The 19,048-nt window shown below is 34.9% G+C and overlaps 2 protein-coding genes across 2 annotated transcripts; both read right to left on the bottom strand.

Annotated features, from left to right (window-relative positions):
• Window positions 1-849: 849 nt before the first annotated feature.
• On the bottom strand, window positions 850-1,653 carry LOC149957319 (uncharacterized). The gene has a single exon (XM_090166966.1). It carries the CDS (start codon window positions 1,651-1,653, stop codon window positions 850-852), a length of 804 nt encoding a protein of 267 aa, XP_090023092.1.
• A 15,185-nt stretch (window positions 1,654-16,838) lies between these two features.
• On the bottom strand, window positions 16,839-18,589 carry LOC149957318 (kelch-like protein 6). The gene is made up of 2 exons (XM_090164780.1): window positions 17,356-18,589; window positions 16,839-17,248 (listed from the first exon to the last, which is right to left on the bottom strand). Exons 1-2 carry the CDS (start codon window positions 18,103-18,105, stop codon window positions 17,222-17,224), a joined length of 777 nt encoding a protein of 258 aa, XP_090020906.1. The 5' UTR covers window positions 18,106-18,589; the 3' UTR covers window positions 16,839-17,221.
• Window positions 18,590-19,048: the final 459 nt, after the last annotated feature.

Genomic DNA, 19,048 nt, shown 5'->3' with positions numbered 1-19,048 from the left:
AAATAAACCCCATATCCGATGGCAGTTGCTTGTGAAAATAGATTCCGGGTTGGCCAAAAATTAAACTATTTTTATTTCCAATTATATAGGCGAAACCGTTTCTGATAACGAAGCATCGGCAAGAATTGTCATTGGTTCTTGGCTTCTGGCGTCGTTGGTTTTAATGAGTTCTTACTTTGGAAATTTAAAAAGTGACATCATGATTGCCCGTTCCTCATTCATCGATTCGATCGAAGATTTGTTAAACACTCCCGAAATGATTCCCGTCGTTATAATTCCGACAGGATTCTTCGCTACTGTAGGCGTAAGTGCACAATGATTTAAACTCGACCCAGGTTTTGGTCGCCTTTATGGTACCATTTCCAAAAGCGAAAACCACTCTTGGCAATGGTACCACGAAGGCTACCGAAACCCGGATCAAGTTTTAATTATTAAACTTTTAATTGCGCACCAGATCATTTCGTTGTGTTTTTATTCTAAAATAAATTAGTTTGCACTTTTAAGTTTAAGCTAATTTTTAATAGGTATATTTAATAATGAAGGAAAAATGTATTGTAAATTTAGTAAATTATTAATTGTTCAATTGTTTTCAATATTTTAATTTAATTTAATTCACCGTCAGAAGGTATAAAAAGAGAGGCTAATGAAAGAAAAATAGGCTGTGCTATATCTCATTAAATTAGACTTAAATAAAGATTAAAAAAAATATCGAGATAAATCTTTGTTTTTCATTTATCTCGGGGGAATAGATAAATGACAGCCAAAATTTCGATTCATCATTAAAATAACTGCTTATTTCTGGATAATATTTGCGGTTATAAAACGATTGAATATTGAAATAAAAAGTTTTTATTCGTATAATTTTCTGTTGTGTTGAGTTAATAGTTTCATCTTGCACTCTTCAGCCTTGTGATCGGTGAAGTGACAGTAACAGCATGACTCTGATCCGGAAACCGCTACGTTCAGAACTGCCGTCGTTGACATTCTGCTTTCCGGTGTGAATCTGCTTGGAGTCAAGTGGCTAGACTCTGTCCGGTAATGACTTTTCCCTCTGCTGTAATGATTTTCCGACTGATCTTCGTAGACGTCTCTGACTGGCTTGTTTAGAATGGCAGTCCGTTCTCGGCACTCGACTTCTCGCTTCAAGTGCTCTAATAGAATATTAACGTCGTACTCGTCGGAGTTTTCTAGCTTCCGGGAGTAATCCAGGGGGATATCTTGAGGTAATAGCTTGATGACCATATGACAGAACATGTAGCCATAATTCGCCTTCGGAACTTCCAATTCCTCCTGGAATTTGACTTGTACGTCGCGGGTATCATAAAGAAATCTCAATCCACCTACGTCAGACGATTTTCTAACAGGGTTAATACTGGTTATCTTGTCGAGATGGCTGTTGATGGCTATTCCCTTTCGCCCAAAATTCTTCCTCAGAATGTCCACTGCTTGGTCATTGTTGCCTTCCGTCAGCGTAAGATCAGCTAATGCGTTTAAGGCTGCTCCTTCCGTATACGATTTCGGATAAACGAACTTCGTGACTGTTCCGATCTCAGCCTTTTCATGGATTGCTGCTTTGAACTGATCCCAAAAACTCCGCCATTGGGTAGGGTCTCCATTAAACTTTGAGATGAGGACACGAGGCAACTTGACCATGACTTCTCGGCGCTTGAAGTTCAGTGTATCTTTCCTCTGATATCTCGTAACCAAGTCTACAGTCTAGTTTTTCCCTCCAGTATCTGCTCTCTGTAATTTTCGACTTCGTTGGTTTACGCCTCCAGGAACTCAAGTGGTACCAACTCCTCGATTTCTTCATCTTTCTTAATCAGTCTTGCCTCCTTGTCCTCTAACTGCTTTAATAACGTTTCCAGTCGCTCTTTTCTAATTACAGTTGCAGAACTCTCATCTTCAATATCTTTCAGGATCGTATCGGTTCTCGTTCTCAAAATTGGTTTCGCTTTCTTTATACGCTACATAGTTGTCGAATGATATCGCTGGACTCTCGTTCCGATTAGGTACTTGTCGCTGGGGTTATTAGGGTCAAAACGTTAAGCTTCTTACTGATTTTTCTATCTTGGTTACTCCTCCCGGGTTTTTGGCACCACAATATTACGTTTCACTTCAAACTAGGATGATTCCAACCAGTGACAAGTAATAACAGAGATACTTTATTTAAAAATATTTATTGTAAATAATAACTGCGAAAACGTTACTCATTGAGTAGCGTTAATAAAATCAAACTAATGAGAGTAACTGAATTTTATACATTGCTCAGACAGTACATTTTTCTCAATTTTTTTCACTTGGAATTTCTAAATTTTCAGGGAAGAACTGATGTACTAGACAACAATAGCTTTAATTTCTAAATTTCAGACAATCGGAAAATTTTTCGCCTCCAAACGTTTACGATATACGTTTATTGTAAAGGCCAACAACCGGATCACTTGCATGACAGGTGCGCATTTCACCAATGAACTACTGAAGCTTATTACTCAGTACAGAAATTCAGGAATACGAACCGATTGAATGTAAGCTAAAAGTAGACTTAATATTGCGTAAAAAAACACATATGTGCCGGACGGGAATCGCTTTTCGACCGAGCCGCCAAAGGAATAGGAGCGCACGTAATTTAATCGAAAAATAATTGAAAATTGTCTAGATAAGATGCCAATGGATTATCGAACCCAGGTCTTTAGCTTGATATGCTAGTGATTTACACACGAGCCACCACCACTTCGCACAATTGCAAGAAATTTAAAGTAATAAAATGAATTTAATATAAGCGAAAAATAAACTTAATCTTGGGTGACTGGAATCACCAACTCGCTGCTCGCACTTCGTTTTGTACTCTTTCGTCTTGACTTAAATAAATATAAATTGTTTAAAATGTTGAATCGTGATTTCAAAATGTATACGCATGTTTTTTCGCTTTATTTGAATGATATTGTTACTGATCCGTCTACGTGTTTGTAAAATATGTTAAGTAACAAATAATTACTTTTTTAGGTATGGGTTTTATTTATCTATTAAAAACCACTTGTTTATATACACATTTACTAAAATCTCTGCCTTTGGTTGTACACATTTTTGGTTTAAAAATGGCGACTCCATTTTATTATTCCCGTCATTCATGTACGTTAAATATTATTTTAAATTTTCATTTCGAGGTTTAAAACAATTACATTTACACTTTTTATAACGAATAATAAGGATAATAAATTTCATAACTTTACAGTTGACATTTTACTTTAACGTGATTGCATTTAACAAGTCCATTGTTAGGTTACATTAGCCCTAATTTTTATTACCCCTTCGGTTGATAAGGTGTGGATAGGTGACTTTCGATGAACTCGCTTGTTTTTAAATATTGCTTAACACTAGTTAATGTGGAATATCTTAAGATGAAATTAGCGCAGACAAACTGACTTATTATGATTTACTCTATTAACAGAACTATGACAATTTGTACAAGAGACTCGAACTTGACGGGGAATACGCTGAAAATTTACACGAAATATCAGAAATATTTTTTAACGGCAAGGCTGGTGTATTTCTTAATTCAGTGGACGTGGTTCCAAATTTGGTTTTGAATTATTTGGATCGCATTAAAGACAAGAGAAAGTCTCTGTATATTGGAAAGGAAGGATACAATTGGGGAACCACTCATTTCTATCTGAACAGGAATCTCAGCTCGAACACGATTGAATGGATTAACTATCTGTGAGTTTCTCTGAAGATAACAAAATCGTTTTGTTTTACTTGAAATATAAGTGTATTCTTAAATTATCGCTGAGTTTAGTTGAAAGCGGTCATTAACAACATAAATTATAATTCAACAGCTAATATCTGAACAAATGTTTTTCTGAAAACCATTCCTTCTCTGTTGAGTCTTTTGTTTGACCAGGGGCGTAGGAACCAGGGGGGGAGGCAAGGGGCAATTCCCCTCCCTAGAAATTTACTGGGAGGGGCAACTAATGTTATTGCCCCCTCCAACCTTTTGGTCAGATGAAATCTTCGCGAGGCTCAAATTATCATTTTAAAAGCATATAAAGCTTTTAGAACCTCAACTGTGTTTAAATTTCAGTCTTTTCCCGCCAATGTATATAGTAGAAAAATGTACAAATGCATTCGAAGAAGCTACACTCCATTAAAAATTCAAAACCATTCTCCAGACCCCTTTTGGTTTCACTTTGCCCCCTCCAACTTCTAGAATGTTCCTACGCCCCTGTGTTTGACCATTGACTCTTAGATCTGAGTCATAGATTAAATGATTATTTAAATTAAGAAGTAACATTTTAATTTCTTGAATTCATGCAGGATATTGGGATTTGTAGACACTGATCAGTCAAAGCCCAAAGAAAGGCTTGACGCTTGGGCAATTAGAGAAACTTTGGAAATTCCAGGAGAAGACTTCAACAAAGCGAAACCGATGGTTATTGGTTTTCTTGAGCCTGTCTTTAAAATCTGTTACTTAGGCTTAATGGTTTCTATTTTAGCATTTTTGTTAGAATCTTTATTCTATTTTTTGAAAACCATGTGAGAGATTCGTTTAATCAAAAATGTTTAACACATAAACACGTTTAACTCTTTTGTTTATCATGCTAGAATACAATTATTTATTTTTTAAACTACACTTTTTCTTTATTGTTTTAATTTTAATATTTAGTGAAAGGTCTTTAAAAGTATGATGTGACCCACTCGGGCCTCAGGTGGTTCAAATTGATATCCATAATACACTCATATTGCACAATGACGTTGTTAGTAAATAAATAGTAGAATTGATAATTTTAAGCGTCTACGCACTAAAAATATTATAAAAAATCAAAGTATAAAAAGTGCCTTTTCAATTCATTTTATTAAATAGACCACCACTGGTATAAATTTTATATTAACGATACGCTAAGTCTTTTTTCACTCTAATATCACCTTTCCCCATGAGATGACTTACAAAAAGGGCTCAACTTATTTAGGCAGGAGTTGCTTTTCTGTATTTGCGAAATGTAATAAACTTTTTGTTAAAAAGTCCAATACACTTTCTGTTAAAAAGTCCAATACACTTTCTGTTAAAAAGTACAATACACTTTCTGTTAAAAATAATGTGTAATACATTTTCTGTTAAAAATAATGTGTAATACATTTTCTGTTAAAAATAATGTGTAATACATTTTCTGTTAAAAATAATGTGTAATACATTTTCTGTTAAAAATAATGTGTAATACATTTTCTGTTAAAAATAATGTGTAATACATTTTCTGTTAAAAATAATGTGTAATACATTTTCTGTTAAAAATAATGTGTTTTATCCTTTCTGTTAAAAATAAGGTGTAATACCCTTTCTGTTAAAAATAATGTGTAGTACACTTTCTGTTAAAAATAATGTGTAATACCCTTTCTGTTAAAAATAATGTGTAGTACACTTTCTGTTAAAACTGATGTTTAATACAATTTCTGATAAAAATAATGTGTAGTACACTTTCTGTTAAAACTGATGTTTAATACACTTTCTGTTAAAACTGATGTTTAATACACTTTCTGTTAAAACTGATGTTTAATACACTTTCTGTTAAAACTGATGTTTAATACACTTTCTGTTAAAACTGATGTTTAATACACTTTCTGTTAAAACTGATGTTTAATACACTTTCTGTTAAAACTGATGTTTAATACACTTTCTGTTAAAACTGATGTTTAATACACTTTCTGTTAAAACTGATGTTTAATACACTTTCTGTTAAAACTGATGTTTAATACACTTTCTGTTAAAACTGATGTTTAATACACTTTCTGTTAAAACTGATGTTTAATACACTTTCTGTTAAAACTGATGTTTAATACACTTTCTGTTAAAAATAAAGTGTACATTTCTCAAAAAAAATGTGTAATAATCTTTCTGGTAAAAAATGATTTAAAATATTTATGGTAAAAAATAATGTGTTATACAATTTCTGGTAAAAAATGTGTAATAAATTTTCTGGTAAAAATTATGTGTAATAAACTGTCGGTTAAAAATTATGTGTCATACACTTTCTGGTAAAAGATGTGTAATACACTTTCTATTAAACAAATATGTGTAATACAGTTTCTAATTAACAAAAATGTGTAATACAGTTTCTAATTAACAAATATGTGTAATAAAATTTCTGTTAAAAATTATGAGTACTAAAATTTCTGTTAAAAATTATGAGTAATAAAATTTCTGTTAAAAATTATGAGTAATAAAATTGCTGTTAAAAATTATGAGTAATAAAATTGCTGTTAAAAATTATGAGTAATAAAATTGCTGTTAAAAATTATGAGTAATAAAATTGCTGTTAAAAATTATGAGTAAATAAATTTCTGTTAAAAAAGAATAAAATCGTGGCATTTAGTAAGCGAGACTGTAACCAACAATACCGAGACTCTTCAGCCTCCCCTCCGCTTCGCACTTCCGAGAACGAACCAGATCCCAGGAGTGGTTCAACTAGGAATATGGATAACCCATATCCTGGAACGGAAAACTGTATTCCCCCAATACGGGCTCCACGTCTCACCAAGGTAAATAGCTCGAGCTAAAACTTTAACCTAAGCCTACATCCTATAGCGCCATATTACGGCATATATGCGTGTACATATAATTTAGTCTACTAGACGTTCGAAATAAGAAGTAGTTACGGGTTATTCTTTGGTTAAGTAGTGGAAACTGATTTTGATTAGTTGAGGAAGCTGAATGTTTGGTTTTAGTAGCAAAATATGGTAATATCTAATTTAACCATATATATTTATCATTATTTGTCTCTTTTAAATTTTGGAAAAAACAGTATAGTTGTGTTCTTGGAAAATTAAATTGAACGATTTTCCTTGTTTCGTTGTAAAAACTATAAACACATGTCGTGTCAACAACTAGCAGTCGAAAATATTTCCTTAAGTTCAAACTATTTCCGCGATATGTCTATATTGTATTAAGTTGCCAAGCCTACCTAACCAGTCTATCCCATTATTTCCTCTCCAAAATTTCCATCCTCCTAGGGTTCATAATATATCGGCATTGTATGGAAGCGTAAGAACTCTTTCGAAGATTAAAAATGGTGGTTTGGCCGTCAGTGACATCATCCAAGGATCTTTGGCCGTCGTTTTTCTTTTTGTACCGAAAGCGAATTTCTGTAGACATTCCTCTTCAGTGAAATCGTTTCATTCAATATTTTTGGCGACATTTTTTCGGGTTCCAGATTTTTCTATCCAACTTTCTACATGTAATTTGTAGCTCAAAGTGTTCTTAATATTACTATTTGCCTAGTATCATTATGGCTGCTTTAGGTGTAAAAAAGTTAACAATATATGAACAAACCTTGAAAATCTGGAAAAAACTATACATCCCCTTTAGTCAATGAAAGTTCTTGAGAAACTTCCGGTTGCGCTAGTTCCAAAACTTTGAACACTTCCAAAAACCCAATATATTTGGAAATTTTGAATTCTTTACTTAATGATAGTAATTTTGTATCAGAAAATTTGTAAAGTACTATTGACTCTGTCGTTTATCGCCGTGGAAATACTTGTTCGGAGTGTGCAAATAAACCTCTTTGGATATCGAATCAAATGTAAAATATTTGATTCCTAGGCTCAAATCGAACACTTGAAAAATTGCAATAATTAATAGTATTTCGTATTTCAAATAAACTGACGTATTTGATTTAACAGTTTTAGTTTTACTTTGCTAATCTAAAATATTCCAAAACGTGCCATGAGATCTGATAACTGACTGAATAGTGAGTACATGTACAGGACTCCACTGTTACAGAGATCTTGTCAATTGTAGCAACATGCATCACTAATTTAACCATTAAACAAGAACCCCACGGTTGCCCTTCGAGGTCTTGAGTGCCTTCCATTAGTCGGTGATTGGATTCATTTACTGATTTGAAAATTCAGGGTAAACGAAAAGTAGAAAAATAAGTTAGAAAATTAATGTTTAATTATTGCTATTCGACTATTTGGAGTAACTATGAACGCCATTAAGAAATAAACACTCAAATGGCCAAAAACATTAGCAAATCATTGAACGGGTTCGATTTGCGACAGAGCAGTAATAATATTCAACTCAGTCAATATTGCAACTCAAAACGAGCTAATAGAAGATTTTAGGAATTCCCGATTCCATGAATAGGGGAATCATTCCCAATGCAAGGAATACTTTTACAAAACCATGGAATTATGGAAGTTTTAACCTTTTCGCGTATTTTCACTGCATTATAGTCCAAAGGTGGTTTTAATTAACTTGTATTTATTTATCCACCATTGCTACTCGTTTTGCAATTTTTAATGTTGAGGCTTATTTTTTCTTTTTAGTTTAGTCGCAAGCCCGATTTCCCGCACGGTAATGACGAGTCCCAAACAGGACGAAACCGGTCTACCGTTGGCTATTTTAGATCCTATTTAATTTGTTTTTGGCTAGAAGATCTATTTGGTCCAAGTTTCGCGTTTTAATTTTATTCTCGAAGACCTATTGGTTCGAGTATTTTGTAAGTCTTATCATTACTTTAAATTTGTTAAGGTTTAGCTTTTTGCACCCTTTTTATTGTGACGTTTCTACCTTTTTTAACTGAAAGGCAACAGCGACAAGAAAAAAATAAATACGACTCATATCAGTTTTCCGATAGTAGATACGATTAAGGGAAAATAATTCTTTAATTTTTATGTTAAGAGAAAAATCTTTGAAGCAACCTTATGGATTCACTTCACTCCCAAAAAAAAATAACCGTAAGTTTAACATTATGTAGTAGAAAAATGAAAAATAAATCGTCAATAAAATAAAACCATGTCGAAACGATACAATATTGAATAAAATTACTTAAATATGCTTGGATTATATTACAGATGATTAGAGTGTATCACGATTAAATAATAAAATTATATCATAGTTATTGCTCGCTCTGGATTAAAATTTATTGCTTCTCGACACCTGAATAAATAAAAGATTAAAATTGAACTGCCAATTCAAGTTTCGTCAATGTTGCTTTTAGCAAATACATTTGGTAAATCCCAAGGCTCAATGATAAGTAATGTAAAATATTTACATTAACAGAACTATTTTAGTAACAGCGTAATTCGTAGCTACAAAAGGTATCTGTTGAATTTAACAGAATATAACCAACTATATGATTTCCAATTTGTTTAAAAATTTAAATTGACCTTTGCAAAACCATATAAACTTAAAATGGTTTTTCAAACACTTCGGTAATTTTTAACTATAATAAAATTTTTTTTATTTAAATAAGCCTTTTATTTTTTATCTTAATAACCGAATTCTAAAAATATTTTGTTTCACATTTTCAAAGATAAAAAGATTTTTAATAATATGCTATTGATATTATTTACCCAAATTAAAATTAAAAATAAAAAAGAACCGTAAAATAAAATATAGAAATTCAAAATAAGGAAAATGCGGAAACAAATATTGATATCTTTTTCAAAATTGAACTAAAGGCTTAACAATTTTGGGAATAATTTAAATGCTAATTATTTTTGAGTCTGTCATGACTATATTAAAAATAAAAATATTTATGAATCAAAAGAAATGAAATAATAATAATAATCAGCTAGGCTAATACCCAAGGCACCACCTTAGGCCTAAGTCATCGAGCGACTTCTAAAGCCTTCAATTCAGGTGGCCGGGTTACAATGCGTAAGACGGTGGTGGCAAGCCCTTCATGCCTCGCGAGCTGACAGCTCCCTACACTAACTATTACCGTTAACCTCAACAAGTTTACCCCCAAAACCAGTGGGGAGAGAACTTGCAAACTCAACGCAGAAGGAGTAATTCTGAGTTCTCACCCAGTGCCACAAGCCGGGATCGAACCCGGCTCCTCTTGCTGCGAGGCGAAAGCGCTAACCACTCCACCACCCCATTTTATATGTAATGCAGTGGTCTGTTGTATTAGGAGAAATTTTAAATTTTAAAATGTAATTCTTGAAACAAAAAAATTGACACAAGATTTTTCGAAATATCACTTAAATTAAATAAGGAAATAGCCATAAATCTAATTTTCTTATAATAAACCCAGAAGATTATACCATGCTATCTATATAATAAAACTCTAAGCCCCTTTCGTCGCGTTTTTTTCTGACTGTTAATCGCGACTCTAACGTAGCATCGCCTCGGGTACCCGGAGGTACACACCGTAGGTATGCCTAGCGCTTCGCCTTAATACTAGGTCATTGAGTTTATTTCAGAAATCGGGTCTAACGTGACATCGACGAAGGTAATTTCTCTGTGTATAATCCGCGGTCGTTGCGCTTCGCCTTAATACTAGGTCAAATATATTTTGGTCATTAAGTTGTTTTTGGAACTTCGGATCGGATTTCGCACTGGCTCGAATTTCGCACTGTCAATCGGGACTAAAGGACGAGCGTATTTTTATTTGTTCGTCATGAGAGTAAATCAGCCATTGGATACAGGGGGGTTTAAAGCGAGGGGCTAACCACTTTTGAACACCGATTACGCCGTATTACGCTTATATTAGCACTGCCAAAGGCAGGGACTTCAAAGATTACGCTTAATCCCATTAGTACAGTCAAAGGTACGGCTTTGTACACCGAATACGCGGAGTGATCAGCTCCTCGGTGTAAAGGAGTTCAGAGGGGTTTGGAACGCCTGCGAGGTTTTGAGTTATTTTTGCGGGGAAAAGGGTTCCACGGGAATTCTCGCATGGGCAAAGAGGAGGGGAGTACCACGGTAACTATCACATGGGAAAAGGGGGTGGAGGTACCAAGGTAACTATCGCATGGGACAAAGAGGGGGGGGGGGTGTGCCGCGGTTATTATCACATGGGAAAAGGGTCGAGGGGGTACCACGGTAATTATCGCATGGGACAAAGAGGGGGGGGTGTGCCGCGGTTATTACCACATGGGAAAAGGGTGGAGGAGGTACCACGGTAACTATCGCATGGGAAAAGGGTGGAGGAGGTACCACGGTAACTATCACATGGTAAAAGGGGGTGGAGGTATTAAGGTAACTATCGCATGGGACAAAGAGGGGGATGTGCCGCGGTTATTATCACATGGGGAAAGGGTCGAGGTGGTACCACGGTAACTATCACATGGGAAAAGGGGGGAGGAGATACCAAGGTAATTTTCGCATGGGACAAAGAGGGGGGGTGTGCCGTGGTTATTATCATACGGGAAAAGGGTGGAGGAGGTACCACGGTAACTATCACATGGGAAAAGGGGGTGGAGGTACCAAGGTAATTATCGCATGGGACAAAGAGGGGGGGGTGTGCCGCGGTTATTATCACATTTGAAAAGGGGGGAGGGGGTACCACGGTAACTATCACATGGGGAAAGGGGGAGGAGATACCAAGTAATTATCGCATGGGACAAAGAGGGGGGGTGTGCCGCGGTTATTATCACATGGGAAAAGGGTGGAGGAGGTACCACGGTAACTATCACATGGGAAAAGGGGGTGCAGGTACCAAGGTAACTATCGCATGGGACAAAGAGGGGGGGTAAGCTGCGGTTATTATCACATGGGGAAAGGGGGGAGGGGTACCATGGTAATTATCACATGGGGAAAAAGGGGAGGAAGGGCCAAACTAGGGTGGTTCTACTATGGGGAAATGAGTACCATAGAAATTATCCCCTGGGGAAAAGGGGGAGGAGGCCTTACTGGCGGGGAGTTCGACTATAGGGACATGGGGTAAAGGGTACCACGGACATTATCGCGTGAAAAAAAAATTGGGGGCCTTACTGCGGTGGTTCGAATATGGGGTAAAGGGTGCCTCGAAACACACCACTAGCTGAGGGCCCGCCTGTAATAATTTTCTCTAACAATAACTTTTTGCAGATCTGATTATTAACTACATAGCTGAAAGCATAAGTTCCCTAAAATAAATGTTCATGTGTGTTGTGATTATGTACGATTGTTTACGTTAAAGGCTATTGCCTGCTAGTACAACTTGTTTTTTTCCCCGACCTCCAAACTCAGTGAAAAATAGGTCTTTTTCAATCGAATCAAAATTATGTTTACACTTTCGACTATGCCCTACAACTTTTCTATTGAAACATTTTGCGTGACACCTACCGGTGAAAAAATAAATTTTCCAAAACGGCACAAAATCGTTCGATTTTTCTGAAATTTAGTAACCAAAGCCTTCCATACCTAAAAAATAAACCCTGAAAATTTCAGAACCCTAGCATAAATACATTTTGAGAAAAATGGCCTGATCGAGCAAATTGAGACACCCTGTATATATATAAATGTAATATAATATACTCTGGCTTTCACAAATTATGTAGAACCTATAGTATCGTCCCGTGGTCCAGTAGACGTAATCTACGTAGACCTTTCCAAGGCATTTGACCGTGTCTCTCATCAGCGGCTATTACAAAAACTAGCAGTGCATAGCCTGTCGGTATCATTACTTAGTTGGTGCGAGAGCTATTTGTCCAATCGTACCAATTTTGTAAAATGCAACGGACAACTTACCAATGTAAACTATAAAGTTTCGTGCGGGCTGCCTCAGGGGTCCTCACTAGGTCCCCTTTTCTTTAATATTTATATCCCCAGTGTAATCGATAAATCAAAGTTACTTCAATTCGCAGACGACCATAAACTAATTAATCACATAAACTCAGGAAAAGACTGTGTTGACCTACTGTCAGACTTGCGCAATCTTAACGGATGGTGCTCAAAAAACTACATTCCTATAAATGAAAAAAAAAACAGTCGTAGTTACCTTTACGCGGAAAACAAATGCTGTCCGATTTAATTATAACCTAAATAACATTGTTCTAAAGCGCGAGTGTAAAATAAAAGACTTAGGCTTCCATTTTGACCAAAAAGTGAGTTTTACAGACCGTGTTAAACAGACGCTCATAAAATGTCATAAAATCTTAGGTTGCTCCTATAAAATATCTCTTTTACTGAATTCTGAAATATTTTTAGTGACTCTGTATAAATCTCTAGTAAAATCATCTTTGTTATATGGTTGTATCTTATATAGTAACGCATGCGAAAGTAGTCTGAAAAAATTGGAAAACCTTCAAAAGAATATATACTACCTCTATTTAGCAATTTCTCATCAAACGCTGAATTACATAGTTTTTATAAGTAAATTTTAACTTGACCTTGTTATCGAATACCTTTTTAAATTTGACATAAAATTTTTAAACAAAATTTTTAATTTTAAAATAAATTGTCCAGAATTATTAGGAAAGTTCTACGTAGATTACGTCTACTGGACCACGGGACGATACTATAGGTTCTACATAATTTGTGAAAGCCAGTAGGTTTTTATCGACCGACCTACCCTTCGCAAACCCGTGTTAACACTCTGGGATAAATATCTTGAACCAATTATAGAAGTGAAATTGAGCTGTATAGTCAAACACCATACCAAGCGAATTTAGAACTGATATTGGACGATACACTAAGAGAAAAAACTGTAGAATTTACAGAAATATTTTATAGCACCCGTTCTGTATTTTTTTTAAATACAGTACTGTACTGTTTAAATTACAATATTCAAGAAATATTTACAGTATAAATTACAGGATGTTTTTAGGTATTTAAAATGCAGGGGCTTCATGTAGTATTTATCGTTGAATAGTATATACATACATTTTCAGTATATATTACAATTTGTTTTACAGTATAAATTACAGGATGTTTTTAGGTATTTAAAAAAAAAGGGGCTCCATGTAGTATTTATCGTTGAATTGTAATATCTACATACATTTTCAGTACATATTACTATTTGTTTATAGTAGAAATTAGAGGTTTGTTTCAGATATTTGTAATAAAGGACAGCCATGTAGTTTCTATGGTAGAAATGTTATACATGTACATATTTGTTAATTGTACATGGTATTAATTATAGGCGACCAATCATTGGAAGACACGTTATTATATAGATGTAGGTAATTGCCTTTTTCTTTATAAAGGTAAGGGGTTCTGTTAATTTGTAATTTTTTAAAAAGAGTAGCACGAATAGATGGGTGATAGTCATCTTCGCGAACCATAAATTTTGTCGATTGGACTATAGTTAGGTTGTTGTTGGTGAAGTGTAAGTCCAGGGAGTTACCCTGGTCATTTTTAATTTCATTAATTTGTCGTAGATTAGCGAATTGCGTCAGCTCGAAAATGATATCAGCTTTCGCCTTGACGTAGAAAGAACAGTTCGAATTGTCTATATACGAAGTTATTTTATCTATGGTTTGGACAGTGTAGGTTTATACACTCTAATAGCTCGGTACAGTCGATTTTATGGTTCACTATTCTGTGCAAAATATTTATATCACATTTAATTAAACTCGCTTTTACAGTATCTATGTGTAGTTTATCAAGGAATTAATAATAATTTAATATTTCAAATGGTTTAGACATTAATTTAAAAAGATGAAAAATTATTTCTGTATGTTTTCTAATTTAAATAGGTTTGTGCCACTAGTATTCGAGAATTGAGTGCACCCATATGGCAAAGTAGATTTTACCAAAGACGTGTAAAGAGTAACAAAGCATATATCTGATTGTAGTTGGCGAGAAATTTTGTAGTAGCAACCTAGAAGTCTATTACATTTCATTAAAATATTCTGTATATGTAGGCCAAAATTGAGTTTGCTGTCGAATAGGACGCCTAAGTCTTTAATTATTTTCCCATTTAAGGGTTATGCCGTGTAAATTATAGTTGATCGTACAGACGTTAGTTTTACAAGTAAAAGATACAACCGCAGTTTTCGTTTCATTAATCGGTATATTATTCTGTAAACACCAAAAGTTCGAGTTTTCTAAATATCTTTGAAGTTCTCGAGCATCCCCTGGTGTGTCATTTTTTTTTTGGATATTTAACGTTCATCCGCGAGCTGGAATAGTTTTGATGTTTGAATTATGGGAGGTATGTCTGAGGTGTAAATATTTAAAAATAATGGTCCTAGCGATGACCCCTGCGGAATACCACAAATGACGCCTTACGAAACATTGGTTATTTCCTGGTTACATTTTAAGTAATTGGTTCGACCCGATAAGTAGCTCTCACACCAAGAAAGCAAAGATCCTGAGAGGCCGTAATATTCGAGTTTTGAAAGCAATCGATGGTGCGATACTCTATCGAAGGCTTTGGAGAGGTCCACGTATATAGTATCGACTTGCCCACGGATATGAACGATCGGTTGGATATAATTCGTAAAAGATAAGAGATTTGATTCCACCGAGCGCCCTTTAACAAAACCGTGCTGTGTGTTGATAAGAGTAATTTAAACCAGTTATAATAATGATCTTGCGTTTCAAAGTCGAACACCATACTTAAAAAGTTAAGAACTGAGATGGGTCTAAAATTGGCGGGATCTCCACTGAAACCACTTTTAAAAATTGGAGTAATGACCGCTGACTTCCAGGTTTCGGGGAAAACGCCAGTTGTGTATGATAAATTAAATATGTATACGAGCGGTTCGACGAGAATATATTTACATCCTTTTATAATGAAGTTAGGAATTTTATCAATTTATTAATGGCTTTGATCACATCATTTTCAGTGGTAACTAATTTAATGAAATTATTTGGTTTATTGGGTGAATTATCATTAAGGGGGACAAAGGGTGGTGAATTATCACTAGCAATATTTGAAAATGACTTAGCAAATTGTTTAGCAATTTCAATGTTGTTTGTTATCATTTTCGAGTCCTTGATTAGCGTAGTTGAAGGCTTCCGACCAAAACTTTATCGAATCTTTCCCTACAGATTGGGTTATACTCTTGATGCGATATTTTATCTCGGCGTATTAGCAATTTCTTTAAACTACGTTGGATTGAGGGTCGAAATGTCCTAGGGGTAAAAGGGTCGGCCGACTACAATACGTCGACTCCTTACCGCCTTTTAATAGAACTAAGAACCGACTCCGAAACGACGTCATCCCGACTTGGAATGTATTGTATCATTACGTCGAAACGTCTTACTTTCTGATATTTTAAGGGACTGAAAATGACCAAATAAAACCGTAAATATAGCTATATACATGTAGTTGGTCAAGTCCCATGAACGGGAGTGAAACAATGAGTTTATTTCCGTCAATCGGAAAGCCCTTGAATCTAGAGTACAGAGTTCTAGAGTTTCTTGGGGCTTAGTAAAAGTAACGAAGAAATCTTCACTAATAATATCTTAGCCTAACATATTTAGCTATACGAATGTAACCGACTTGAGCTGAGAGATTTTTAATAAGGAAACAATCTCAGATTGAATATATAATCTTTTTCGAAAAAATATAATACAGAAAGGAAGTTATTTTAAAAATATTTCAATTTGTTTTATTAAATCGCCAAAGTTTCACAGTTTTGAGCGATTAATTGGAAAAGCGCGACCTTAAATCGACTCTTTGTGCTACAGGGGTAATAATTAAATGTAAGGTCTATTTTAAGTCGGATAATGGTCGGCATACCGACCATAAATAGTCCCAAAAAAGGATTTACGGTTTTAGTGTCGAAAAACGTTCGGACGTTTTAAGTTCGGCATTTGGTCGTTGACTATAAAGCGACTTTTCTACCGTACCCCGACCCTAAAACGGCTTCATGTGCTACAGGGGTACCTACAATTTTCAAAACTTTTTGTGCCAAAATCTAATGTTATTTTCTCACGATACATTTTTTCTTATTGTAAAATCTGGTTATTTCTTGGATAACACCTTGAATTTTTACATTTACTCCACTATAATTAAAATAATATCAATTCCTAAAATATAAAGGTTATTGTAGCAAAAAAGGAACACATCTCCCTTTTGATCTGATAGGCTGATACCCAATGATAAAAAACTGCAATATACTTTAGAATGAAATTTTTATTGAAAATTCAAATTTACCGCCAAACTTATTTTAATTGCCCGGGGAAAATCATGATACAATGTGGCAAACGCCTGATACAATATTAGAAAAATGGTGCTTTTACATATATGTAATATAATCTAGCATTCAACAAAATATAGGAATGAGCAAAATTATTATTCATTATCACACCGCGTAAAAATTATATCTTATGGAACCATAAGTTAATTGTTTAAAAAATGGTATATGTTAACGGGAAAGTTGATTGAACCGCGATAAAGATGGCCACAAAATTAAGAGTTTGTCTGCACCGTGGTAGAGGCGACGAGAGAAGGAAGTCTGTGCAAATAGATATATAAGGGAAAACTTGAATTGAAGAACAGGCTTGAGCCCAGGACGTTGCCCTGTGGCACACCCGTAAATAGTATTACGTTATTTAGATGGCTCACCAAATTTCATTGATTGATAATTCCTAAAAAACATATTTAATTTCAAATATTTGCGTCACTATAGCTTATCTGCGCAGTTTCCCGTTTAATACGAGTATATTAAGGAACAATAATACATCACAATTCAAACCTGTCTATCTTTACTAGACATTATTGAAAGAAATGTAGTTAAGAGCTTTTTGGCCATTGGCTCCGGTATATGCTTCCATTCTGGAGTAGCGACAACATTGTGAAAATTTTTGGCAATGAAAGCAACGGAGCAATTTTTAAGCGCTTCCACGTTGTAAGTTTCAGCAAGTTGAATAATTCCGACTGCACTTTCTATTGAAATTACAGTGCAAAGCATTTGAGCGCATATGTCCTTGAGAATGGGCACTTGGAAATAGTCAGCCGCCACAAATAAGTTCTTGCAAGTCTTTTTAATGGCTGGTGGTGTTTTCTTCGTGTACACATAATAGAGAAGGTCATGGACAGTGGCGGAATCAAATTGTTCCAAAAGATCGACCTCTTTGTTTCTGGACTCCAATATTTTAGTCTCAAACATGGCGCGAAATACGTCAGAACCAGCAGCTAGCACCACTTTGTGACAAGGAAACTCCTTCTCCCTTGTTCTTATTACAACGTCAGTCAAAATGCTCTTGTCCAACATCATCTTGAGTGATTCCATCGAAGGTTTGTCTCGAACAACAGGCAACATCGGTGACGAAGAAGGAAGCACAAAATTCTCCATTGTTCCGATAGTTACAGCAAATTCTAATACATCGTTCATTAACAAATTCGGATGTTGTTGTCTTAACGTCTCTAGGTCAAAGATGTTATTTATTTTGATGTTGTCGCTCATTAGTCCAACGAAGCTGAACACGGAGACATTTCTGTGCATTACCTCAATTTTGTAATATTTATCTTTTATTCGTTGACTGAAGACGGGTGCTGTGGCAGGCGAACAATTGCCGTAAAAGTTAAGCAGGATTCCTTCCACATTGATGGAAGAGACATGAAAATCTTCGTGAAAATACGTTTGGCGATACAGTGTATTTCGATCGACGGCAGCGGTGGTGCTCTTTCGAAATGAGCATTGCAACTTCAGTTGTTCATAATCAATGCGGAACTGGGCGTTATTCCTATCGATAGTCTTAGAAAACGAGGGAATTTTAATTATCTGTTTTGTCCATTTTTAGATAACCCTACTTCGTAAATGATTTTTCAATTTATACTTCTATTTAGCTAACTAATAATAGTAGATGTACTAATTTTTATCCAAAATGATTCAGTTAACGTACTACCGATATCTCGAAATCCGTCATCTATGGATAACACAATGCCACTGAGCTGATTATAGCGACGTTAATGTGTGCAAAAGGGAGAAAACAGCGAAGTTGAACTGCGCGACGCGGCGGAGATATCGAAACCCGTACGTTACTCGTTGAGTCAGTGCTGCTGCAGCCATCGCTTCGAAGTTATGACCTTGAATTTATAAAAAGAAAATTCGAAAGTAAAACTTTAGCGTACATTCAAATGACGGGGGAACTTTGAGTGATATTTATTTCTACTAATTAAAAGAGCAAACTAAACTTCATCTAAGTTTAACGTTGTGTGGTTGAATCTTTACTAAATTTATTTATAAAGCTCAGTTTTCCAATAAAGTATAGTTCTTTTTTATTCGTTGTTAAAGTAGTGGAAGACGTAAACTTAAAGAAGAGTTACTTTTGGTTAAAATCTACATTAATTATTATTTGTCATAAATTTATTATTGGAGCGCTATTCTCATAATTATAATATACAATTCCGAGATAAATATCTATATCCCTATTATTTATTAATAA

The sequence above is a fragment of the Leiobunum rupestre genome, chromosome 2, assembly GCF_980474605.1.
Source record: "Leiobunum rupestre chromosome 2, qqLeiRupe1.1.hap1, whole genome shotgun sequence".
NCBI classification, from domain to species: domain Eukaryota; kingdom Metazoa; phylum Arthropoda; class Arachnida; order Opiliones; family Sclerosomatidae; genus Leiobunum; species Leiobunum rupestre.
The sequence above is the reverse complement of the archived record's forward strand: the minus strand, read 5'-3'. Positions and strand labels throughout refer to the sequence as shown.